This window comes from Eumetopias jubatus, unplaced genomic scaffold (genome assembly GCF_037043125.1).
Source record: "Eumetopias jubatus isolate StellerSeaLion01/CBP00866 unplaced genomic scaffold, mEumJub1_p1.0 scaffold_17, whole genome shotgun sequence".
Taxonomy (NCBI): Eukaryota; Metazoa; Chordata; class Mammalia; order Carnivora; family Otariidae; genus Eumetopias; species Eumetopias jubatus.
The window spans coordinates 71,764,478-71,789,930 of NW_028274823.1; the positions used below are offsets into that span (position 1 = coordinate 71,764,478).

At 50.0% G+C, this 25,453-nt stretch overlaps 1 protein-coding gene across 3 annotated transcripts in view; it reads left to right on the forward strand.

Annotated features, from left to right (window-relative positions):
• CAPN9 (calpain 9) overlaps positions 1–25,247 on the forward strand; it is a 39,407-nt gene extending 14,160 nt beyond the window's left edge. For 2 of the 3 annotated variants that reach the window (XM_028104620.2, XM_028104622.2), the window contains 16 exons: positions 2,494–2,662; positions 3,690–3,773; positions 5,906–5,991; positions 7,950–8,027; positions 9,368–9,528; positions 10,501–10,658; positions 10,832–11,040; positions 13,844–13,880; positions 14,926–15,006; positions 17,007–17,064; positions 18,737–18,801; positions 19,148–19,216; positions 19,493–19,571; positions 21,315–21,431; positions 24,073–24,137; positions 25,221–25,247. In XM_028104620.2, coding sequence (XP_027960421.1) covers positions 2,494–2,662; positions 3,690–3,773; positions 5,906–5,991; positions 7,950–8,027; positions 9,368–9,528; positions 10,501–10,658; positions 10,832–11,040; positions 13,844–13,880; positions 14,926–15,006; positions 17,007–17,064; positions 18,737–18,801; positions 19,148–19,216; positions 19,493–19,571; positions 21,315–21,431; positions 24,073–24,137; positions 25,221–25,247 — 1,543 coding nt within the window. The remainder of the gene's footprint in view (positions 1–2,493; positions 2,663–3,689; positions 3,774–5,905; positions 5,992–7,949; positions 8,028–9,367; positions 9,529–10,500; positions 10,659–10,831; positions 11,041–13,843; positions 13,881–14,925; positions 15,007–17,006; positions 17,065–18,736; positions 18,802–19,147; positions 19,217–19,492; positions 19,572–21,314; positions 21,432–24,072; positions 24,138–25,220) is intronic. The other variant, XM_028104621.2, reaches the window with a different exon arrangement.
• The last annotated feature ends 206 nt before the right edge of the window (positions 25,248–25,453 follow it).

The window sequence follows — 25,453 nt, forward strand, 5'->3', positions numbered from 1 at the left end:
ATGCATATTGCTAAGTGAAAGAAGCCAATCTGAAAAGACTACATGCACACTGCATGATTCCAATGATATGACATTCTGGAAAAGGCAAAACTATGGAGACAGGAAAAACATCAGTGGTTGCCAGGGGTTCAGGTGGAGGGAAGGACAGAGGTAGGGGTGAACATGTGGAGTACAAGGGATCTTTTTTAGGGTGGTGAGACTATTCTGTATGATACTGTAATCGTGAATACGTGACACCATTCATCTATCAAACTCATAAAACTTTACAGCACAAAGAAAGAAGCTTAATACATGAAGATTTAAAAATCATAGAGAAGGATGACGAACCCCAGGATGAAATGCAGACCATGCATTTCATCTAACTGTATTGCAAATTTATGCAACAAACTCATTGCAGGGGTAGGAGAAAAAGGAGCTGACCTGAGTAACTGTGGGCATGAATGGGGTCTGTAAGATTAAAAGCAAAAGGAAGCATTCTACTCAGGCTGATTAACTTGTTTCTCATAGGGGCAAGGACAACAATTCTGATACCATTATATGTATATAATGAGTTGAACAATTAAGGAGATGAATGGCAGGCGATGGAGCTAGGTTTCTCACTTTTGGAGAGGAGGTTACAGAGAAGCAAGGGGAGGAGGCTTAGAATGATGCCTATGGTCATGGGTTAGGGCTGGAGACTCAGGCTGCTCTCACGTTTTGTTTAGTAGAGATGGTTCCAGATAGACACATGTATACATCCTGGGTTGGTGTACATACATCATCTCCTCACTTTGTCAGCACAGGGGGCCTAGAAAGAATGGCAGCCCCACAGGAACAAGCACCCCTACTTCCCGGGTCTTGGTCTCTAATACTGTTTTTCCAAAGAAAGGAACCAGACAGCCTTGGAGACAAGGTTGATTCTAGGACTGGGCTGGGAAACTCACAAGATGAGCCTAGAGCATCTTGTAGTACCAAGAAGTGAGAGAACATGGTTTACACACACACACACACACACACACTGGTGGGGTTACGTCAAAAGGACGCAGGAACCAGCTGAAGAGGTTGAGAGTAGCCAAAGCTGGGAGAGTTTGAGCAATAAAATAAGCAAAGTGGTATTGGATTGTAAACCAAAGTACAAAGTAAATATCCCTGAGTCCATATTGATATAAATAAATGACTGAATAAATAAATTGGAGAAAAGAATAAATCTTCCACGTAGAAGAACTGCAAGTAATTAAAGGTGGAGCAAATCCCTCTGCTCCTGAAGGGAGGGCTGCACATAATGGTGTCCTGCCAAAGAAGACAGCGTGGACAGGGGGAGGGAGAGTAACTACAGTGGAGAAGCCTAACGGACATGACCTCACCATCGACAGCGATGGGTCATGATGACGGTATGGACCCTAGATACAATGTGATGAGAAGGACATGTTACTTCTGCGGTCTTCCTCCCCTACACCCATAACCCCAGTCTAATCAATAGAAAAACAGCAGACAGATCCCAATCGAGAGACATTCTACAAACACCCGACAGTATTCTTCAAGATGGCCAGGGTCATGGAAAACAAGGAAAGTCTGAGACACTGTCACAGCCAGGAGGGGGCTTAAGGACTCAGTGTGATGTGATATCCTGGGTGGGATCTCGGAACAGAGCATATTAGGTAAAAACTAAGGAAATAAGAAGAAAGTAGAGACTTTAATAATAATAACGTATGGGTTCAGTCCCTGTAACAAGTGTACCAAGATGTTAATCCTGGGGGAAATTGGGTGAGGGGTATACTGGAACTCTACTGTTTACAAACTTCTCTATAAATCTGAAACTGCTCTAAATGGAAACGTTTATATTATGTTAATTTCTTATATCTATATATTATATTAATTATATTATATTAATATATTAATTAATATATTAATATATTATATTAATAATATATTAATATATTAATAATATATTAATTAAAAAGACCATTATGAGGGGGGAAAATGGTTGTGAGTATGTGAGACCAGAAAGGAAGAGAAAAATCCTCAACTTTGTCTCAGTCTATGTATAACACCTTCATGGTCAAGTCCTGGTCCCTGTTCCGTGTAAGATGAGGGAGAGGGAGGGAGGGCAGGCGGGCGAGCCTCATTTACACCTCACAGTAGTCCTGGCAGGGAGCATACAGGCATCACCCCCATTTTGTAAATTTGGAAACTGAAGCACTGGGTGAGTTGTCCCCGGAGCCCTCCGTTTGTAAGTGGTGGGTCTGCCGCTTGCACCCGCGGCCAGTCGGGGACCAGAGTCCACGCTCTTTACCACCGCACCGCACTGCCTGTCTCTAAGAGAGCCCAGGATCCTTGGAGCTCCACGTAGAGCTGAATCCCTGCTTCCCTTCTTCCTTCCACACCACCCAACCCAGGGCAAGGTCAGGAGAGACAATGGTCCTTAGAAGAGTTAGAAAAACTCTGGTCAAGGGGCGCCACCTGGTGGCCTTTCTTGTTCCCTGCAGCGGTATCCCTGCCTTCCTTCCGAGACAGGCTGAATGGGAGCTATGAGGCCCTGAAGGGGGGCAGCACCATCGAGGCCATGGAAGACTTCACCGGGGGTGTAGCAGAGACCTTTGCAACTAAAGAGGCTCCAGAGAACTTCTATGAGATTCTAGAGAAGGCCTTGAAGAGGGGCTCTCTGGTGGGCTGCTCCATTGATGTAAGTCGTTCATGTGCATGTTCACATTCCTGGCACTGCCCTTGGGCTGTAGACCAGCAGGTGCCCTGGCTGGGTGAGAGGAGGGGCATAACTTTCGAGGGCGGGGGGCGGCGCAGTGGTATCAATGTTTATGTATTTTCATTAAAACAGAAGTTCTAATGTTTTTCAAATTACAAAGTTGGGGCACACTTACTGTATTAGGCGGAACAATCCTCAATCTATAAAGGCAAACTTCGATGTCCCTGCCCAAGTCCCAGCCCTGGGGCACCCAGTGTGTGCCCTTCACACCCCCCATCCTTACTCAGACATACGGGCATGCGCCTAAATACACAACCATAGGAGAAGTCCAGTTTGATTTTACTAAATGGAGTCCTACTCTGTAGATTTTACTAAATGGAGTCTTACTCCATACTTTTCCGCAACTTGTTTTTTTTCTACTTCCTACAGCATTAAAACATTCACATCAGTAGATAGGAATCTAACAGTATTTTCTCCAACGTCTTTATGCATGCAAACATACACACGTATAGTTTTACCTCATCCAGTTTTTAGAACCTATTCAAGTTTTGTGTTTCCTCTTGCATTAACCTTGGGAATATCTTCTTTGTTACTAAATTATCCCTTTCCTCTGTGTTTCCAAGTTTGTGACATAGGGTTGTACGTGACATAGGTTGTATGTGTCTCACATACACATAAGAAGTTAAATGCTTCTTATCCTCTCTTCGGTGTATGGGATCATACTTCTATCTTGTGCTGGGCTACATGATGGGGGGGGGTCAAGTTGCTCTGTGTGGGGGCAAAAAAGTGAACTTTTCCCTGGAGTCTGAGCTGGGAATGAAGGTCTCCTCACCCTGGTAAGAGACTGGGGATAGCTGTATGTCCCTGCTAACCATCTTAGGGGTGACCTTATATGCGTCAGGCACATGGCGGAGCAGAAGGGGCCAGGCCAGGCATGGAGCTGGGTCTGGGCAGGTAGGGAAGGCTTGACTTACCTAATGGGTCCAACGCTGCTTTTTTCACATTTTAGATCAGAAATGCTGCAGAATCTGAAGCCCGGACACCTTTTGGTCTCATTAAGGGCCATGCCTACAGTGTGACAGGAATTGACCAGGTAGGCGACGTGAACCTCTGTAGATAGGGTACAGGAGTAGACTCAGCAGTGCTAGTCCCTTATACTGATCTAGTGCATCACAGTATAAACCACACCTTCAGATGTTTTAGAGAAGGTCTCATCTAAAGGAGGAAGGCTGGAATCCAAAAGAGCAAAACAGGAGAGAGAGAAAGAGAAACATGTGATTCTACCACAGTACCAACCTGGTTTAGCTAGTGTAAGAGCCTAGGCTTTGTTTTTTCTTTTCTTTTCATTTTCTTCCTTAATTCTAGAGTTCTCTAGAGAAACAGAATCAATAAGATATTGATAGATGATAGATAGATAGATAGATAGATAGATAGATAGATAGGGAATGAGGAATTGGCTCCGATGATTATGGAGGCTGAGAAGTCCTATGATCCACCATCTGTAAGCCATAAACCCAGGAAATCTGGTGGAGTTGTTCCAGTTCAAGTCCAAAAGCCAAAAACCAAGAGAATCCATGGTATAAGTCCCAGTCTAAGAGCAGAAGAGAATCAAAGTCCCAGCTCAGCAGTCAGACACAGAGAATGAATTCTCCCTTCCTCCACCTTCTATAGTGCTAGTCAGACCTTCAGCGGATTAGATGAGGCCCACCCACATGGGGGAGGGCCCTCTGCTTTACTCAGTCTCCCAATCCAAATGCTAATCTCATCCAGAAACGCCCTCACAGACACACCCAAAATTGTGTAAAAGCAAATATCTGGACACCAGTGGCCAAGTCAAGGTGACACATAAAAATAACCATCAAAAGTCCCGTTCTCTGCAGCAGTGGCCCAGTGTAGAACTGATCCCCAGGGGTTACTAGACCCCACACAGTACCCCTCTGACTTTTAGGGAGTGCTTGGTTGCAAAGGCTCTTTCCCCCTCCTTCCCTGTCCATAATGCCTTGCCACTCACTCACTTGAGTAGGCATGTGATTTTTTTTAAAAGATTATTTATTTACTTGAGAAAGAGAGTGAATGAGCGAGAGAGAACACGAGCGGGGGTTGGGGGCAGAGGGAAGGGAGAAGCAGGCTCCCTGCTGAGCAGGGAGCCCGATGCGGGGCTCAATCCTGGGACCCCAAGATCATGACCTGAGTCAAAGGCAGACGCTTAACAGAGTGAGCCACCCAGGCGCCCCAGTAGGCATGTGATTTTTAATGTTACAGCTCCCAAATATTGTTTCCAGTAATAGAAACTTCCCACCCCATCTGTTCAATGGCTTTTCCTTTCTCTCCACCTCCAAGACATTTACCTTCCCGGCACATTTCACGTAATGAACATCTTAAATGATGAGCTGCAAGCTGCATCCTAGACTCTGGAGAGGTTATACTAACTTAATTTTTACACATCAAAAATATGATTTGTGCCCAGCGCATGAGGATAAAGTGTTTTGAGCTAAAATTTCTGGTTAGTTGATGAATAGAAATTTTTTACTTCTACTCTCTTTCCTCCAAAATCTTTCTAAATGCACTGGCCCTTTCTCTTGGTCCGGGGCAGAGCATGAAGGGCATGGCTGAACATCTTTCTTTACTGGCTCAAGGGTTCTCCATACGGACAGCAGAAATCCTCACCTGACACCTGGAAGGGGGAATATTGGATTCAGAAGACTTGGAAGTGGTTTTTGTTTATCGTTGTTTAAATTCCCGGCGTGTGCCTATATACTTTTCGTTCATCTGTCCGTAAGATATTAAGGATGAAGAAAACTCACTCATAGGTCCCTGAGCACTTGGGACAAACTACTCTTTACCTCTCGCTGTGCTAGATGCTGATACACTGATAAATAGGACGCGGCCCCTGCCTCTAGGGCAATTCCAATCCAGCGAGAAAACTCATTCATTTGAAGATTCACGTGAACTAATTTCTTGTTATGTATAATTCTACTTTATTTCCCAGATGCAGCGTATCCATTCTGGGGTGATTAATAATCACAGTAGGTGATGCCAGCCACTGTGCTCACTAGGAATTAGAAAGTTCCAAGGGCTAGTTAAGAATTGATGAGTTTTGACATGTCTTTTGCGTGTCATAGTCAAGAGGCTTTTGGGAAAGCCAACCGTGGCTGGAGGGGAAGTACTCTGGAGCTCATGCATGAATTTATCATTCCACATTGCCCTGATGTTTTTCCCCTCCAGGTAAACTTCCGAGGCCAGAAAATGGAGCTCATCAGAGTCCGGAACCCTTGGGGTCAGGCTGAGTGGAACGGGTCCTGGAGTGACAGGTCAGTCCCCGCCTCCTTGCCTTCCTGGGGCTTCTGCAGGCATATGAGGGAGGCGCACTGTGTCTACAGTTCCCTCCTGCTGCTGGTGACCTTAACTTCCTCCCTCTTCAGCCCTCTGGCCCACCATGCAGTCAAAATTGAACACCCTTGTAACGGCTTTTTCTCACCTTTCCAGTTACTGTTACTTACATTAGTGGATATATTCCCTCCCGTGGGGAGATGTGATCTCCCCATGATATTGTGAGAGGCTTTATCTCCAGTGATGAGTAGCTCCAATATGCAGGGTGTGTGTGTGTGTGTGTGTGTGTGTGTGTGTGTGAGCGCACATGTTGGGGGGGTGGGGGTGGCCATGAATATTTGAAGTGTGAGAGTCCCCGAAATATTGCCAAGCACGTCACCACAGGGTTCTCTCTGATTGGTCACTGGCCATTGGCTAGAGCCCCAGCGGCCCAGTAGAGAGGGGAAGCAGAACAGGAAATGCATTGCTTCCAGAGCAGTCAACCAGGGTTATTTCTTGGCCCCCAATTATATAGAATGGTCTCCCTTACGGGTATGCGTCCCTCCTCATCCCTCGCGAAGCGGCCCAGGTGGCTAGCATCCGGGAACGTTTAGATGTGCTTGGGCAGGGCCCACCCTGAGCCGCTTGCTCCCTCAGCCAGGACTCTGCCATCTCGGGGTCCTGCTGTCCCACCCCTGCCTGCTCACAGCTCGTGGGACTCTGGGGAGACCTCCAGCATGTCTAGAGCCTGAGTAGACGAACCTGAGCTGTGTTTGTCCTCAGACCATGAGGCCACCATGTCGCCAGCCATCAGCGTGTCTGCATCTCTGTTAACCTGACTCCAGCCCGAGGGTCCGGGGGCTTGTGGACCCATCATGGTTCTTGTTCACCACCTTCCCCCCACTTTGGCTCTCACCTTCTCAGAGCCCGGGGTCTTTGGCAGACATGGATTCACACCAACATCACAGGAGGGAAGAGATCGGCTTCCCTCTCCTGGCAGAAATGGAAAGAACAGAAATATTGAAATTGAAATTAATGAGCCTGCTTCATATCACACATAGACTATTAGAGTGTTCTTCCGTTAAGAGAACACAGCGCATAAAAGGGCCATTTTTTTTCTTCTCCTGGGAAACATGCAGAGGGAGAAATAAGGGAAGTGCATTTCCTGGGGTCAAGGCTGGAAGCGAGCTTTCCTCCTGCTCCCACTCAGCCTTGGGGTGACAGAGGGCAGGTCCCCATCCTGAACCCTGCTCCTGACCCCACCTGTTAGGAGCGAAGTACTGAAAACGCGTTAGCCCGGCAGGCCCGTTTTGGGGTGTGAGCCCCTCGGAAGGTCCTGGCTCTGGGTACTGCTGTTCTGACCCTGGCACGCAGGGCCTGGAGAGGGGCTTCTCCTGGGTCCTTCCTGGGATGAGCTCTGCAGGGTGTGGATGAGGGGGCCATACCAGTTGGGTACCCCGGTGGCGGTTACTCAGTGGAACCATTTGAAGGTGTAGAGACACGGTGAACTTGGAGGCTTCTTGGAGAGCTCACCTAAAGAAAATGTTTAGTATGTGAAATGTCAAGCCCAAGCAAACATAAGATACTATTATCACTTTTCGAAACGTCACTTACCAATGAAGAGGAGAGATCGGGAGATGCTCCGGGGCACACGTCAGTCCCCTTCTGACTTCCGGTTGGAAGTTTCTGCTACCTTGCTAGCGTTCAACATCCTATGATGGTCCTGTGATAAGCCCCTACAGAGGGACTTCAAATGATCCCAAGGACCTTTTACCATTGGCTGCTCTTGGACGCCTACTTTGCAACCAGCCTCTAGATCCCCTGGGGCGTTCCCGGGGCCCAGGGAGTAGGCACTGACCAGGATCAATCCCCACATAGCCACCACCCAGGCACCTCGGGAGGGACGCTCACACCCCGACAAGGCAGTCTTGTTCCAGCCGGCTTTGCTTACCCCTCCTAGTTCCTCCGAGTGGTGTTCTGTTGGCCCAGCCGAGCAAAAGCGCCTGTGTCACACGGCTCTCGACGACGGGGAATTCTGGTACAGTGCTCGTCTCTGTTTTCCTTTCTGTATTGACTGCATAACAGGTATGAGGGCAGGGCCCTAGAGACCTTGGCTTGCTTGCTTGCTTTCTGTCTGTCTTGTTCAATTTCTTTGGTAAATCAAATACATTGGTCTCAAGCCCCTTATGTTCACCCAGGTTGGCAAAGAACTTGGTATGAACACGGGGTTGAGCCTGGGTCTCCAGACCAGCATCCCTCCTCTGAACTCCCCGTCATCCAAGTTCGCATGGTGTGTTTGAAGACAGACAGGCAGCCCCGCTGCTCCTGGGGGCTACTTCCTTGCCCCACTTGATGACAAGGGCCCCTGAAGGCAGCGACCTTGACAGCACCCAAAAAAATAGACCTAAGTGGGCAGGAAACATTCCTAATCTCGACTTTCTACAGGGTGGAATCTCTTTGCTTAACTGGGAGTTTTTAATGGGCCTTTGTTTCTAGAAGCTTCTTTTGATCTTGTTTCTTCCTGTGGGGTCCAGAAAACAGTTGGCTCTTCCAACCCTGCAAGACCACACATTTCTGATGTCCAGCTTTCTTCCCTGATGAGCAAACCAGTCGATTCTTGTCTGAGCTCACTTTTTTTCTTATAGGCCTTATTAAACACAGCAGGCAAAAGCCAGCACACAGGTGGCTGTTCCCCTTGAACACAGCCTCTGTCTTCCGTATTTTGACAGTTTTAACAAGTATATTGCCATTTGTAATGTGGATATCTATTTCCCAGCTCTAATATTTCCATGAAACCTGCCCAAGTGCTAAGCTGATATCACATAGTTTAGAATTCTGTCACAGTGGCTCCATACTTCAAGGCACCAACGACTTAGGGTCACACCAGCTGCTGTAAGAAGTAGACTCAACACGTATAAAGACTCAAATGCAGTAAAGTTTATTTCTCACTCATTGTAACAGTCCAGCAGGACATCCCTATTCTGTGGGTGGCTCTCCCCATGCAGTGATTCAGGGACCCAAGCCCCTTCCTCTCTGTGGTTCCACCATCCCCTGGGGTCACCCAGCCATCTGCAGGAAGCCAGCAGCAGAAGAAAGACAGGAAAGATTGGAGGAGACACCCCCACTTCCTAAGAGCCTTGACCCGCACATCACTGCTTACATCCCACTCTAGATGCCAGGGGTGGGCTGCAGTCCCTGAACCTGGGTTTTCCTTAGCTTTGCTTGTGTATTTTCTGTCTGCCCACACGTGAGTTCTCCCTGTCCTTGAGGACAGGTGCGGGCCCTCACTACCGGTTGGTTAGATGATTAAGCGAACGAATGGATCATGACATCACCATCACTTCCCATGGAGAATGGTGTCTCTCCACCTTGTTGCAGGATGGCATTTAGGGACTTCAAGGCCCACTTCGACAAAGTGGAAATCTGCAACCTCACTCCTGACGCCCTGGAGGAGGATGCTCTCCACAAGTGGGAGGTGACGGTCCATCAAGGAAGCTGGGTGCGGGGCTCCACAGCCGGGGGCTGCCGCAATTTCCTGGGTTGGTAATCTGCTTGTCACTCTCTCTGTCGTTGCCAAGTGTCCAGTGAAGTCTGGGGGACGTCAGCGGGTCAGCACCAGGACCCTAGAGAAGGCCTGAGTGTGGAGTTAGTAGGATTTCTGGGATGGCTGGTGAGGGCTGCAGAGATGTAGCAGGAAGTCAGATAAGAATTGCTCGGGGAAACTCTTGTTTGGTCACTTAGGTTATCTCCCATGACAAGTAATAGAAAGCACAAGTCATGCTAGTTTAGCAATTCAAAGAATTTTTTCCTTGCATGGCTGAAAAGTACAGAGAAGTAGGGTGGGCTTCAGGCGTAGTTCCCTCAACCCACTGGTCTGGAAATCTCTGCTCTGTCCTCTTTCCTCTGTTGACTTCTTCCTCAGTCTGGATTTCTTTATAGAAAGGAGGGCAGGAGGGCTGCCAGCACCACTCAGGACTTCCTGAGCCCTCACTTATGCACAGGGTCATCCAACGAAAGTCCCCAGCTTCACTCTAACTGGGCATTCCTTGTACCCATATTGGCTGGTGAATGCTTCGGGCTGATTGGCTTTGTTCCAACTGTCCACAGCAAGATGCACTAGGATGAACCAATCAGCGTTCGCCCTTGGAACTGGAAGCGGGGTGGCTTCTGTTCACCTTGCACAACCAGAGGGGCACAGCACTCTCCTTTGAAGTATCACAAGGGAAAAATAAGATGGAGCAAATCGTAGACCCAGAAGAATGTATGGGAAATGGCTCAAGAGAAGGTGGGGTTGAAAGGGGAGCACTTGGCCTTCTCACCAGGGTTATGGGAAGTAGAGCACAAGGGTCATCAGAACCGGGAGAGAAGAAATGAATGACTTTCTCAGGTTTGGGAGGATGTGGTGGGGGTGGATGGAGTGTGTGTGTGTGTGTGTGTGTGTGTGTGTGTGTGCACATTTTTTGTGGTTTTTTTTAAGGAAGATTAAAGAATTCACCTCTTTCAAAGGGCAGATACCTTCTGGACCAATCCACAAATAAAATTGTCCCTGACTGAGAAAGATGAGGGGCAGGACGACTGCACTTTCCTCGTAGCCCTAATGCAGAAAGATCGAAGGAAACTCAAGAGGTTTGGAGCCGACATGCTGACCATTGGCTACGCCATTTACCAGGTGGGTAGGAACTAAGCCGCTCTTCGGAGCCCGCCACCTAAGGTGCTGGACTCTTAGCTCCTCCTTGGCCACATGCCCGAGACTCAATGGCCAGTCAGTCCCCCAACTGTGTCCAAATACCCAAGACCAACAGCTCTCCTTACAGAACCAACCCCGTTATGCTCCCATCGCAGAGCCCCGGCAAAGACGAACACCTGAACAAAGACTTCTTCAGGTACAACCCTTCCCAGGCCAGAAGCAAAACGTTCATCAACCTGAGAGAAGTCTCCGACCGCTTCAAGCTGCCCCCTGGGGAATACATCCTGATTCCCAGCACTTTTGAGCCCCATCAGGAAGCTGATTTCTGCCTGAGGATCTTTTCAGAGAAGAAAGCCATCACCCAGTGAGTAACAGGCTCAAGAATTCCTCTTCATTTAGTGGCTCAGTCCCTGGGAAGTCACAGGAGATTGTTGGAGCCATGACCCCTTTCTTCCCTTCTCCACGATCCACCTGAGAAACCAGGAGGGTTTCTTAACCCATTTGCAAAGCAGGATATGATTCCATTTTGATTCTGCTCCTTCCTTCCCTCGAACTGAAAAGTTGCTCTCTCCAACCACTCCCAGAATCATGCTCACCAGACCCTCTCGGGTGGAGCCCTTCATTTTCCAAACCCTATTCTCAAGAAACCTCTGGAGTGGGACCCACATTTAGAAGTGCTAGACTCATTTTTGAATACAGTGAAGGGGATGACTATTACAAGTTTCCTAAAAGACCCGTTCTTTCAGCTTCAGTTTAAATAAATGTCACCAAATTGTTTGGGGTTGATCCCAGCCTATGGGTAGTGATGCCATCAGCTAGGAACGCCCGAGAGCACTCACCTGGGCCTGTACTTCCTGTGCTGAACCCCCAAAGACGTTTCCCCAACCGGAGCCAACGTTGAGGCCAGACTGACCCTTGTGGATCTTTTTGTGATTGCAAGATGTATCTTGGCAACAACCCAAGGAACTTTGAAAAGACAAGGTTTATTACTTACAGGTTCTGGAGCATACATGGCACACCTGGGGCCACAGAGTGATGTCCTGACTAGAGAGAGAGAGAGAGAGAGAGCACACAGGCCTGGGGTTCTGCCTTTATTGGGGTCAAGGGTAGGGCCCTAGGGTTTCGCAGGTGCTCCTTATTGGTGAACTTCAAACATAAAAGCAGGAATTAGTGCTTGAAGGAAAAGCAAGCAGTGGGCCAAATGGCCTACCAGAGCTTTCTAAAAAAAGAGGGAACCTCATGGGTAGGGTGGCTGGGCTTTGTATCTAGCTGTGTAGCTGGCAGTGTGTTTGAGATGAACGTCTTTGAAATGGATGCCTCAACGGTCAAAAACTTAATGCCAGGCACTTACACTACAATCAAAAAAGCTAACTGTCAGGTGCTTACACTACACAAGTCTGCCTTCTATTTTATATACCCGACATTCTGCCACCTCCCCCTTTGCAGTGTCTTAGCAAAATTATTTTGTGTTAGATACTTCTATGAAAAGTTTCCCATTACTACCCTTTTGCCATCGGTTGCTCTATGGCAGAGGGAAAAAAATGGTACAAGATACTAGCATCCACTTCTTTTCCCAGTAGAGATATTCTAGATATCGCAGAAAATGGCCAAATTGGCTAATTCTGCATTTGAGCTAGATTAGTCCCCAACTAGGGACCGGCCTTAGATAACAAGATGGAGCCAGCTCTGAGTTAGTGGCCTCTGGTTTTATCTTTTGTTTAGAGGGATAAGATTGGATTGGTGGCAGGCACTGAGAATACCCCCAGTTGTCCAGTCTGGTTGGGTTTCCCAAGCTGATTACAAAAGGTATGGTTCCTTCTCCTCAGCTAAATAGAAGCAATTAAAGATCTTTCTTTAATTTTTGAAAATTCTGTTGGAGAGTTGCTCTCCAGTCTTCTCCCAGATACTGGTACAAGCTGAGGATGAATTTCCCAGGACCTGTTCACACAAAAACACCCACACGAGAGGCGTGCAGACTGTTGTGGGCAATAAGAACAAGAGAGGGGAAGCCAGGCTGTACCTGCCCCACACCTGTGTTCCCTGACCCAGCAGTGGGGCACGGTCTGAGTCCTGGGCATTCGTAGATGGTTCGACACGGCAAAGCTAAGCCCATACTCACGCTTGCTCCCAAATGAGGTCCTTTAATCTGCTGTGATCTGGAACATAAGCACCGGCTTGGTAGCTCAGTGATTGAAGAACCGCATGAAGCTCTATTTCCATTGGCTTCGTCCTCATGAGAGGATCCTAAACAACCTCTGAAAAGCGTTCTGTTGTGCGTGCCCAGGGGATAAGGAAGAAGGGGGGATCTAGCCTAGTTCCATCTTAATGTTTGCTTCTTGGTATCCCCTTTGACATTTTAGCAGTTTTTCTTGGGGAGTGCTTCATGTTTACTCTGCAAGATTAGATTCTTCCAAATGTTTTAGCATCACCAAAAGCTAAGCCTGCTCCTCTTCTCAATATTACCGCTTCCCAAACACTATAGGTTCCCCTAAATATGTGAACGGGAAAATAAACATCTCCATTGTTTTTCCTCTTTTCCCCAGACATAAGCACACACACACAGCCTACTCCCAACACCCACAGTGGGAGCAGGGATTCACTTCCTCGGAGAGGGGCCAGGGGTAAAGGATGGAGCTTTTGCAGGGAATTTTAAGTTCTGACTCAACTTGCTCTATAATCTTTTCCAATTCCCCCAGAAATAATTCACCCTCAGTAGACTGAATGACGCTGTCCAAGGAACTGAATCTCCTCTGGGGATGTAGAGCTCATGGGGCATATTTAATGAATCTGCTTCACTTGTGGGTCCTCTGGGGCTCTGCTAGCCTACATAACACTTCATAAATATCCCTTGTTATGGGGCATCCAGGAAACAGGGGTGGCAGCTGGCTCAGTTTCTTTTACTTAGAAGTTTAGAACTTACAAGTTTTCCTTGGCCAATGGCTCAATTGCCTCCCTCTTATTTTCATGCCCAGCAGGATCTGAGTAATAGGGTGGGAAGAGAGGGAGGTCAGTGCAGGGGGTCTGCGGGCCTTGTGAAAGGTAAACCTCATGGAAAAAGAAGGGCTTCAATGGGCCAGAAACTTCCCCTACCTCTGGGCCCTTGAGTGTTGCAGATCCTAGAGAGGAAGTTAATCCACAAGTGAGCCAGCATGTTTTCTGCCCCCCAGGGACATGGACGGGGACGTGGACATTGACCTTCCAGAGGTGAGCCTTCCCAGGGTACTCTGGAGGGTGGGGTTCAGTGACTGTCCCAAAAGTTCCTTTCGATCACAGTGTCATTCAGAGCTTTGAAGTTCAGGGAATGGTTTATCTGCGATCCAGTGAGTACCTTGATTCCATCCTCGTGGGGGACACGCCTTCTACCTTCTAAGGCTCTCATGTCCCACCAGGACCAGGCATGGGAACGAGGTAGATGCGCTGAAGAAAGCTCTGTTTGGAGCAATGTTTCTCTGTGCGATGTTTCTTCACCATGAAATTGCAAACATGATTTTGTCCAACTCGCTCTGTTCCGAGAGTCGGGTGCTGCTTCTGAAGGGGGTGGGATGTCTTTAAAATGCATTCAGATTAAGAAAAATAATCAAGAAGAAAATGAGAGTGGCTAGTAGGTTCCCTGACAGTGGACTTCCTCCCTACCATATGTGTGTTGGTAGGAGGCAGTGGGGGTGGGTTTTATACTTGTCCAAGGGCTGTAAGACTTTGAAGAGGTGCTGAGGTGTACCTGGGACAGTGTGACGCTTCCAAAGTCAGCACTGATCTGCACAAAACTAAAACACCCAAAGCATTTACTGAGCTCGTTCCATGCGCTAGGCCCAGGGCTGCCTGCTAGAGACAGACTCCGGCCTTCAAAGATCTCACCACCTGTCAAGACAGATGGTTCGGCAAGTAATTACAGCTGAGAGTGGTGAGGAGTCCAATAGAGGAGGTGCAGGGAGCCGTGGCCACCCTGGCTGGGACCCCAGCTCGGTCAGGACTCCAGCCTCCCTAGGGCTCCTATCTGCAAATGTTCCCCCGATTAGTCCTTCCAGATTCTCCCACTGAAGAGCCTTCACAAGGAATCCGACTGCCATTCTTAATGCTCCAGGCAGTGGCCACTTCTGGCCCCTCCTCACCGCAATGAGGTCCCAGCCTCCCCCGCAGGACCACAAGGTCTCCCGTGCGCGCCTCCTTTTCTTGCTATTTCTTTGGGATAATCGTAAACGCCAAGTGTCTTTTCTGTGAATCCATGTAAGTTCCTCTGGTTTCTTTTTAGCCTCCGAAGCCGACTCCAACTGGCCAGGAGACAGAGGAGGAACTGCAGTTCCGGGCCCTGTTTGAACAAGTTGCGGGTGAGGTAGGGCTGACTGCAGCCTGCCCTTGGCCTTGACCCCCTGCAGTGCTGAGGGGCCTGGTTTCCTCCACAGCCCAGGGATGCAGGAAGCTGTTTGTCAGCAGCACTTCCCAGAGGCCTGGTGGAGCTAGAGCCAAGGGGAGGCCAAGCCTGGTCATTTGGGAGGCTCCAAAGACCGCCTCCCCCAGCGCACCCCTCACGCCGGGTTGCCACCGTTGGTGGGACAAGGGCCCCCAAAGGAGCTCAGCCTGGCCCAGGGGCTTTCTGTGGAAGGCTAGAGGAAGCCTTGAAGAGGTGGCTCATTGCACTCTGTCCACAAACCGCTGCCTTTAGAATGTTCTCTCTGCTCTGGTGGAAGGTGGTATTGTTCGGGGACGTCACCATGAAATTGCAAACATGATTTTTGTCCAGTAACATCAGCGGCATGGCTAGGTTTGGCAGTTCGGGCCAGGGCCAGCCACTGGGGAAGGAGAGGATCTGTCTCTCGCCTCCTGCTCTCTGACCCCTACCCCATTCTTGCCCCCTCGGTTGTCAGCTTGTTTGTTGGGGGCCCTGGGTATCTCTCGCCCCAGGCTCCATTCTGCTAGAAACTGCCCCACCTGTGTTCCCTCGTAGCCATAAATAAAATTAGCCTGATTGACTGTTTCATGGTGGGTGCTGATGACTACATTTGGTTCCTTCCCTTGGCAGGGAGCCTGAATCATAAAAGAGGTGTGACACCTGCAGCGGGGCCGGGGCGGGGGGTGGGGTGGGGGTGTTGATGTTGGGATTTCAGGCAGTGTAAGAAAGAGCAGGGCAGGGAGACTTGGGGACTGCAGTCTGGGTGGAGAAAAATGGGGACTCGTGTGACTTACTTTGTGTAAGCCACAGCAGGCAAGGTGGCCATCTGCTCTTCCCAGGGCGGCCGGCAGCCCCGGGCAGGACGGAGCAGGGCCGGGTGGCACAGGAACGCCAAACGTCCAGCTCTGGATGCTGGCTGGAAGATGGGCCTGGGTGAACTCCTCCTCACGGCTGAGGAGGGACAGAAGTTGCCAGAAATGGAGACCCAGGTTTGGAAGGGAAGTGAGGGAATGTTGCAGGAGATTCTTTCCAACTTTACTAATGACCAAAAAGCACCTGTAGAATCAGCTCACTGGTTCCAGTTCCGCTCTTCTTTGGACTGGCCTGATGGTTCAGACGTGTGGCTCCACCTCTCTGGCCTGCTCTGTCCCGGTGGGGGCTTGGGCTGCATCAGCGATTCTCCTCTAGGGCTGAGCACCCCAACCCCCGTTCCCCAGGCCTCAGAAGCTCCAGGGGTGGAACCTGGGCAGGCGCATATGGAAATAACTTCCTAGGTGACTGTTTCACACCACTAGCTCAAAACCCTGGACCAAAGGAGCCCTGAGTGTGTGCTACTCAAACTGTCATGCACAAAACCCTTGCTGGAGCATCCTGAGAAAATGCCAATTTCCTCCCCAGAAGGTCTGGGGCAGGGCCTGAAACTCTACATTTCTGACAAGCTTCTAAGGGCCTTGGATGCTGAGATCTCGCAGACTTAGTGGACGGCCCGAGATCAGTGGTTCTGAAATCACCCTATAGGTTTTGAAAATAATCCATGGGACATCCTCCCAGTCTTCTGATTGAAATGGTCCCTAGAGTGAGCTCCCAGCACGGAGTGAGCCCCCAGGGTGGGCATTTTTAATACTCTCCAGGCGGTTCTGCTGTGCAGGGGCTTGGAGACCCAGACACGAAGGTCCCCCAACAGAAGCGCCATGTGGGGAGCTTTAGCTCAGAGGGTAGGGATGCTTGCCTCCCCTGGACCAGTTTTCCCATCCTTTCTGGGCTGGGCATGCAAGTCTCTGAGAAGTTAAGCAGGCTGCAGTCATGGGAATTGGGTACACGGGCCCGCAGCAGGGTCCTTGAGGGCCAGGCTTGTCGCTTGAGCCAGATCAAGCTCAAAACTAGAAGCAACTAACAAAGAAGGCGCTAAGGGCCATAAAAAGCAATTGTCTATCCTTCAACAGGACATGGAGGTGACAGCAGAGGAACTGGAATATGTTTTAAATGCTGTGCTGCAAAAGAGTAAGTGCTCACCCCCCACCCACCCATCGGGGACCCCAGGGCTCCTCTGGAGGGGACGTGTCACCTGTGACCTTATGCTGCCTGGCTCTCCTCCAGCTCCCCGGGGCTCCCTGCTCTCCAGGGCTGACTTTAGGTAGACTTTCAAAATAGCCTTCATTGCTTATTTCCTGATTACAAAAACGATGCCCGTTGTAGGAGAAAATGCCATAAAAATGCAAAAAAGCCTAAAGACAAAGACAAAAGCCACCAATAATCTAAGCACCCATAGATAACTGCTGTTAAGATATGTGTGTGTGTATCGTGTGTCATCCGTGTGTCTCTCAGTGTGTGTATATATGTACACACACACAATTGTCATTAAATTATAGATACAATTTTGTTAGTGTAACAGCTTTGAGACATAATTCACATACTATACAATTCACCCACCATGCTTTTTAGTGTGTTTGTAACATTGTGCAACCAGCACCACAACCAATTTTGGAACATTCCATCACTCAAAAACTATACCCAGTAGCAGTCACTGCCCACCTCCCCCAGGCCCTGAAACAACTGATCTACTTCCTGTCTCTATAGACTTCGTGATTCTGGACTTTTCATATAAAAAGAATTATGTGGGGCGCCTAGGTGGCTCGGTCGGTGAAGCACCTGCCTTCGACTCAGGTCATGATTCCGGGGTCCTGGGATCGAGCCCCGCATCGGGCTCCTTGTTCACGGGGAGCCTGCTTCTCCCTCTCCCACTCCCCCTGCTTGTGTTCCCTCTCTCACTCTCTCTCTCTCTCTCGTTCTCGCTCTCAAATAAATAATTGTTTTTTTAATTAAAAAAAATAATAAAAATAAAAGGTATCTTGTAATAGGTGATCCTAAGTGACTTCTTTTACTTAGCATAACATCTTCAAGATTTATCCACATTGTAGTGTTTGCCAGGACTCTTCAATCTTTTTATGGCTGGATAATATTTCATTGTAGGAGTATACCAGGTTTTGTTTCTCCATTCCTCGCGGATGGCCATGAGGGTTGTTGCCACTCTCTGGCCGTTATGAATAATGCTGCTGTGAACATTCATGAACGAGTCATCTGTGTGGACATTTCTCTTGGGTATATACCTCGGACAATTGCTGCCTGACATGGTAACTCTGTACTTCCTGTTTTAAGGAATCTTCCGACTGTTTTCCAAAGTGACTCTTTTACGAGCAGTGTACAAGTGTTCAAAGTTCTTCAATAATTTCAAATCCTGCCTTTTAAACTGACTTTTTATGAGCATTTCCCCAGGTCATTAAATGTGCTTCAGAAACATGGTTCTTAAGGACCATGTAACAATCCATCCTTCGCACCTAAACTTTTCTGCTCCTCCCCTTCCGTTGGTCATCTATGTCATTTCTAAATTTTTGCCATTATACATAACCAGATGATAAAGATGTTAACTTGTAATTCTTTGCTTGGGATCCTTAAAACTAGGGTAAGTGAATGGAAAGATCTTCCCGATGTTTATATTGTGCAGTGTTGCCTCCCCAAAGGCCATGTCAGTTTCTGCTCTCACCAGCAGCCTGAGAGTGAGCACGTCTCCCCCTCACCAGCCCGGGATCTGACCACGCTCTTGGACTCCCAGCAGCTGGGAATAGGCTTATCTTATCCCACGTCCAATGAATTCTGCTTTCACGTGTGATTTCAGAAAAGGACCTCCAGTTCAAGAAGCTAAGCCTGATTTCCTGTAAAAACATCATTTCTCTAATGGATGTATCCTTCCAAATCTGTGGGCAGAAAGGACTGTGTTTTCCTGTCGTGCAGACCCTCCTAGAATGTGGCACCTTTACCCGGTAGGATAGTCTTCTTCTTGGAGAACATCCAAAGACCGGGCAGCCCCTAGAACTGGAACAGAATCAAGAGGCACAGACTGTCCAGTGGGGGGGGGGGGATGCTTTGGAAGGGACTTTAATTAAGCCACCTCCCTAGGAGCCCTGACTCTGTGCCACCTGTCCCCCAGGCCAGCCGGTTGCCCCTCCATCCCTGAAGTCCCGCGAGGCACCTTGGGTTGAAACCCTGCTCGTCTTCCTTCCTTCCTTCCTTAACGCGCTCGGCACAGACCAGTGGCAACGGGAAGCTAGAGTTCGGGGAGTTCACAGTGTTCTGGGACAAGCTGAAGAAGTGGACAGTACGTGACCCCGCCGGGCATGGCGTCTGGGGATTGCGCCAGCCTGGAGCAGGAGGGGGTCTTCAGCGGCCAAGGGAAAGGGCCGGAGGGAAGGAATCGTGATGCAACACCCCAGTTCCCTTCTCCTGCTTACAGAAGTACCCCAGGGCTTGCCCCCAGAAGGGAAAGGAAAGCAAAAGGTGGAGGAGCCTCTCCTCCTGTCCAGGCTGTTACTGTCAAGGGTGGCGCCTTCGGGTACCCTCCCTCTGGTTCTTAATGCCTCTGTCCTCCCCATAGAACCTTTTCCTTCAGTTCGACACTGACAAGTCGGGCACCATGTCCTCCTACGAGCTGCGGAGCGCCCTGAAAGCTGCAGGTGAAGCAAAGCCTGGGAGGTCAGATGTGGGCTGCGCGTGGCCAGGGACTGTGGACGGCCCCTTGCTTCTCGTGCCCTATGAGGTGGTCGGTCTTTGACCCGAGTTCATGCTTCCTGAGGGCACAGCCCTGTGAGCGCCAGAGCCAGGCCTCAGGCTCAAGACTCGCTCGCCCACACCAGGGCCCATGTTTTAAACCACTGTGCAGATATTGGCAGGAATCTGTAAAATGGATCCACTAAAGGTGAACTTAGCCTGACCCCCTCTGCCACCTCTGGCCAAATTTTCTGGCCGAGCAGAGGTACATGTGACCCTTTGGTGGCAAGCCGCCGTGCCTCCAAACCTCTAATTGCTGCTTTCGGAGGGTGATGACCATGGACAAGGCAGGGCAGATCCCATGATTCAGGGTCAGGGAATGGAGCTCCTCTGCCACCTGCAGCCCTGTTCCTGGCTTTGTTCCCAGCTTTGTCCCCAGCAGACGGAACCCAAACCGGATGGTAGTCACGATTTATATCAGCTCTGTACACAAAGGATGGGATCCAGGTGGTGTCCCTCGCCCTCTGGCAGTCACCACCAGGGCAGCCTGAGTCTCTGGGGCTCTGCCGTCCTGGGCTCGCAGCCATGGGTCTGCGGCCACTGCAGCCCCCAGCCCCTGCCAAGTTGCGTGGTGTTTCTCACAAAGCGTCCTTCACAGACGTGCCCCCTGGGCCCTGCCAGAGCTTAGAATCAGGTTCCCTCCCAGGTAAGCCAAACATCTGGAAACATCGTCAGCTTCATGGTCTGATAGAGACAGCATGTCCAAAATCGGGACCATCTTGGGTCCTACGTAAGGGAGGAAAAAAACCAAGGTTAGTTATAAAGTAGAAAATACCACAGAGGAGGAGGGCCTGATTTTCTTAGGGGCTGGTGACCCTGTTTCTAGGGGAGGAGGATGGAGCAGGGGGGCAGGCGTGGGGGGCAGGAGGGTGCCCCGCTCTCCCCTCCTCACCCCATGGAGAGCAGATGCTAGGATCTGGGGTATCACCAAGACCCAACACCACTGGCTGGCTCCAGAGACCGCTCCCAGCGTCTGACTGGCCCCCTCCTCTGTCTGGGATTGAGACTGAGGAGCGGGGAAGACCTGGGTAGACGTCTAAGCAGTACATTGAACGTCCCCTGGGGAGTGAACATGTAGACTGAAGTCAAGGGGGGCGATCCCTGGGATGTAGGTTAGACATTGAAGCATTGAATGTTGGCTCTAAAGTGACTTTACCTGTCTAAAGCCCTCATTTAACCAATAAGGACAGGAACCCCAGAGAAGCAAAGCAGACCGCCCCTGGCTCAGCCTGGGTGGGTGAATGAGCCCCTGCCCCGGGGGGGTCACTCACCTGGGGCAGCAGCATCCCTTCTAGAAACACGATTTCCAGAGCCCTCAACGCCTTTGGGTTAAAGTGCTCTCCAGAAAGGGAGGTGGGGGAGAGGGGGTGGGAGTAGGGCTCAGACACCATCCGGCTTAAGTTCCCGCAAGCGAGGCTTCCTGAAAAGTCAGCAAGATACAACGGGTAGGTGAATGTCAAAACCAAGAGCATGGCCTCATGGGTCCACCAGCATCCCTCCTGAAGGAGACGCACACTGTCACGCTGCCTCCACGCTGAGGACGGGGAGCCCACCTGCTGACCGGCTGTGCACTGCCTGGGTGTGCCCCAAAGGTGCGCCCCACGGGGCCCAGCCAAGACCAGCTCTGTATCTCCTCCCCGGCCCCACAGGCTTCCAGCTGAGCCATCACCTCCTGCAGCTGATCGTCCTCAGGTACGCGGACGAGGGGCTCCAGCTCGGCTTCGATGACTTCCTCAACTGCCTCGTCCGGCTGGAGAACGCGAGCCGTGAGTGGCTGGTGGGGTTGCGCCCCCTGGGCCCCGAGGGGGATCTCCGTCCCCTCAGTTGCCTTCCAGGAGCAGGTGACAGCCAGCCAGCCATAAATCCTGGTGACGAGAGGCTCTGTCGTGTGACCTCTGTGCCGTGTGCCTGGTTAGCTGAGGGTGGGGGTGTGGGAGTCTTCTCTGCCGGGCTGTCCTGAAGAATCTTCTCATCCGTGGCCTCTGGGTTAGGGCCACTCCTCTGGCTAAGAGTCATCCTCCGTGTGTACACCTGCAGTGTCCCTGCAGGACAGGGTTGAGGGGGGGGTCCCGCCTCCTATTTGAGGGAAGTTCTGCTCCAGGGTCAAATGCATCATAGCCCATAGAATCAGAAGAGTCTCTCTCCCTTGTCTTCTCCTTTCCCCTCTGCCCCGCTCCCTCCACCCTACCTTTGTGTTTTGTAAGCCCTAGACACTGACCTGGTTTTCCCAAACAAGATGTGTTACCCCAAGAAGAGAGAGACAAATTATGTGTAGGGATCCTTAGAGCACGCAGTTTGTGGTCACACTGCCACCAAGTTGAAGCTGAACGAAGCGCATCCAGGGCCCTGGAACCCAGCGCCAGGGTGGCCACCATGATTGGGGGTGGGGGAGAGAAATGTGTCGGTGCCCAGCGCCCCGCACCCCTGAGGATGCCCATGCTTGGTTTCATGCTTCAGTGTCACCATCTTGAATCCTCATCATTTTTTAACAAAGGCTCCCACATTTCCATGCTGCGCTGGGCCCCATGAAGTATGGACCTGTCCTGCTTGGCATTTTCTAAAGGATGTTTGCTAGGTGACCTCAAGGACTCGCCAAACCAAGGCAGGGTCTGTGATCCTCGGGTCTACTGTGCCAGAGGTCCCTTTGCTTCTTTTGTGACACTTAGAACACATGTGATTACCTGTCCCCAGGCTGTAATCCCCGGGAAAACCGCCCTTAGTGGACAAGTAAGGCTTATGGGTGGGCTGATCGGGATGACTTGAGAGAGGCAAGCAGGTGCTGAAGGGCCTTGCACGCCAAGCCGGGAGGCTGGGCTTTCTCTAGGTGGTTACCACTAGCTGGTAAGAGGTGCGTTTTAGAAAGGCCCCCGTGAAAGGTAGTCACTTACTAGAATTACACAGTGGTCAAAAAGGACCTAAAAAGAATGAGATGTAGTAGCTTCTCTTCTCTCAGCTGCCCTGGTCCTTTCTAAATCCCCTTAGCCCGATCCTTCCCAGCAGGGGGTTCTCAGCTTGTTCTTACAAAATCGAGGACTACTAAGGAGAAGGCACTTTGGGCTTAACACCACCCTACTCCAGGATCCTCTCCTTAGATCCACCACCTGGAGAACTTTTTAAAATACCAAGGCTAGGGCTTTACCCCAGAATTATTCAAACTTTTTATTCTCAAAATTTTTAATCATACACTTAAGTAGAAGGAATAATGATCAGTCCCCATGGGCCCCACACCAGGGTTCCTAAACTTTACCACACATTACAATCCCTCCGGTAGCTTTAAAAAATTTCGATGACCTGGGGTTGGGGGGGTGGGCAAAACAGGGGAAGGGGATTCAAAGGAAAAAATGTTTTGTGATAACCATGCTGCACAGGAGGCCAATTAATTAGAATCAAGGGGGTGGCACGCACCGTCGCTATTTATAAAAATCCCCCAGACGGTTCCAGCACCTTACACCAGCCTCAACAATGATCATCCTGCTAATCTTTCGTATGTTCTTCTAACATAGACTTTTTTCGAAGTATCTGATAACAGAGCTCAGAAACTCAGTCCTTCCCTCTGTAAATATCTCTAACAGGTGGGCTTGTTTTCAGCACAGTGCTCATGCCATCTGCACCCCCAACACACTTCTCAGTGAGCCCTCAACATCATCTAAGACCTGGCCCGTGCTGAACGTGGCCAGGTCCTCTTTCCACGTTTGCTTGCTTGTCTCGGGATCTACTCACTGCACTTGGCTGTTGGGTTCTGTCTCTTTTGTTCTATGACAGTCTCCTCCCCCTTTTTGTTATATTTTTAAAGCGCCTGGGAGACTCTTAGGGGAAGCCAGACTTGACTGGCCTGGCCACTTCGATTAGAAGGGGAGGCCGAGGCCCAGTGAGTAAAGTAGCTTTCAGTGCGTTAGCTGAGACGTCCAGCTCAGCCAGCTCTCCGTCCTCCCCCTGCTCCTCCCGGGTGTGCGGGTGCCTACAGTGCTCACCTTCTCCTTAGGGACTCGTAGAGATTGAACGGCTTTCAAGACTCATGCAAAACTTCATGTACATCAGCTTTTTCTCTGGGAAGAAGGCCCGTGGATTACGAGGGGCCTGTAGCTCCCCAAAAAGTTAGCATAGGGGAGATGTTTGGGGTCCAGCAGCTGGCCAGCTGACTGGCATATTGTAGAGGACAGCGCGTGCCACCCGATGCTAAGGCCACCAGCTCTGCCATCCCAGGAATTCAAGAGCCTCCACCGTGTGACAGAAACCCCCGTGGAGTCGGCCTGAGTCTGGCCTGCCATTCTAGAAGATCCTTGCTTACCGCCAGATGGAGCAGCTCCTCCACGGGCTGCCCTGCAGGCCCCAAGGTCACTAGGAAAGAAAGAAACCTGTTGAAGGAACTGTCCCCACAATGATGCCTTTCTCATGTCTCTCCTTTAGGGGTGTTCCAGGCTCTCAGCACAAAGAACAAGGACGAGGAGTTCATTCATCTCAACATAAACGAGGTATGATGCAGCCAGGGCGAGGCAGAGTACCCGCTCTATAAATGTTTGCTGAATGCCTGTGAAGGTCACACTCAGCCATGGGCGTAATAACAACAATGAAACTGCTAACATTTTTTAGGTACTAGTCAGTTAGCAGCCAATGCAATCGTTACAATAGTCCTGTGAGCGAAGGATTAACAGAACCCCCATTTGGCAGAAGTGGAAACGGAGGCATAAAATGATTAACTACTCAACTCTGGCTGCACAGTAGGATCACCTGGGGAGATTTTAAAATCCCAATGGCCTGGCCATGACCCAAACCAATCAAGTCCAAATCTCTCGGGGTGGGGCCCAAGCATTGATATTTTTAAAATTCCCCCATGAGTCCAGTATGCAGCCAAGTTCAAGAGCCCCCTCCCATCCACCTAGGTAACAATTGGATCCTTGCCTCACCTACAGTTACTCTGCTAGAAGAGCCTGTGCGTCTTCCTTCACCCAGCTGCCTTCCCTGACCCTGACCTTGGCATACGCTGTGTCCAGGAAGTGGGGCAGAGGAGAGAGAAGAAACCATCCCACATAATTGTGTTTCCCCGTGACCATGCTGTGATAAGAAAGCAGGGAGCAAGGGGAGAAGGGGCAGGAGGCCCTCAGGCTAGAGAAGGAACTGCATGCAACTTCTCCACCAGTTCACTTGTAAAGAGCCCCAGATGCGGAGCCTGCAGCCTCTTCCCGATGGACCACCTCTGTCCTCACCGTCAGGGACCCCTCATCAAAGAGGCACTTCATACTGCCTGCCCTGCCTGAGGTGCCTCGGGAAGCCTCTCTTCTTTGCCAGGGAGAAAGTACATTTCTCTCTCTCTCTCTCTCTCTCTCTCTCTCACCATCTGCACTTGACTTGAACTAACTCAGAAAGATCTCAGGATCTCTGGAAAACTGAAAGTGCTGGGAATTCATTTTTTCAAAAATATTTCATGTTGAAGCAGAAGTCCATATTCGCAGGCAAGACGACTGGATGGCGGAACCGCTGTGACACAAATCAACCAGGGCTGGTAGGGGAGTAGAGGGATAACCAATTCTTCACTTTCTCTCTCTTTTTGTTCCCAGTTCATAAACTTGACAATGAACATCTGAGGCTTCCCCAGCAAAGATGCAGTCTGTCCGGCAGAGTCTTGACTTTTGGACCGTGAACTTCAGAACGTTTCTTGGTGTGGAGCTCTCCTCGCATTATCCAACCTTCTCCTCCCCCTGCCCCACCATCCTGATCTTGGAAGAATGAAATGGATTCAGCTATGATCTCTGATTTTATGCTACTTCTTTGTACAATCCCTGCCCTAAGA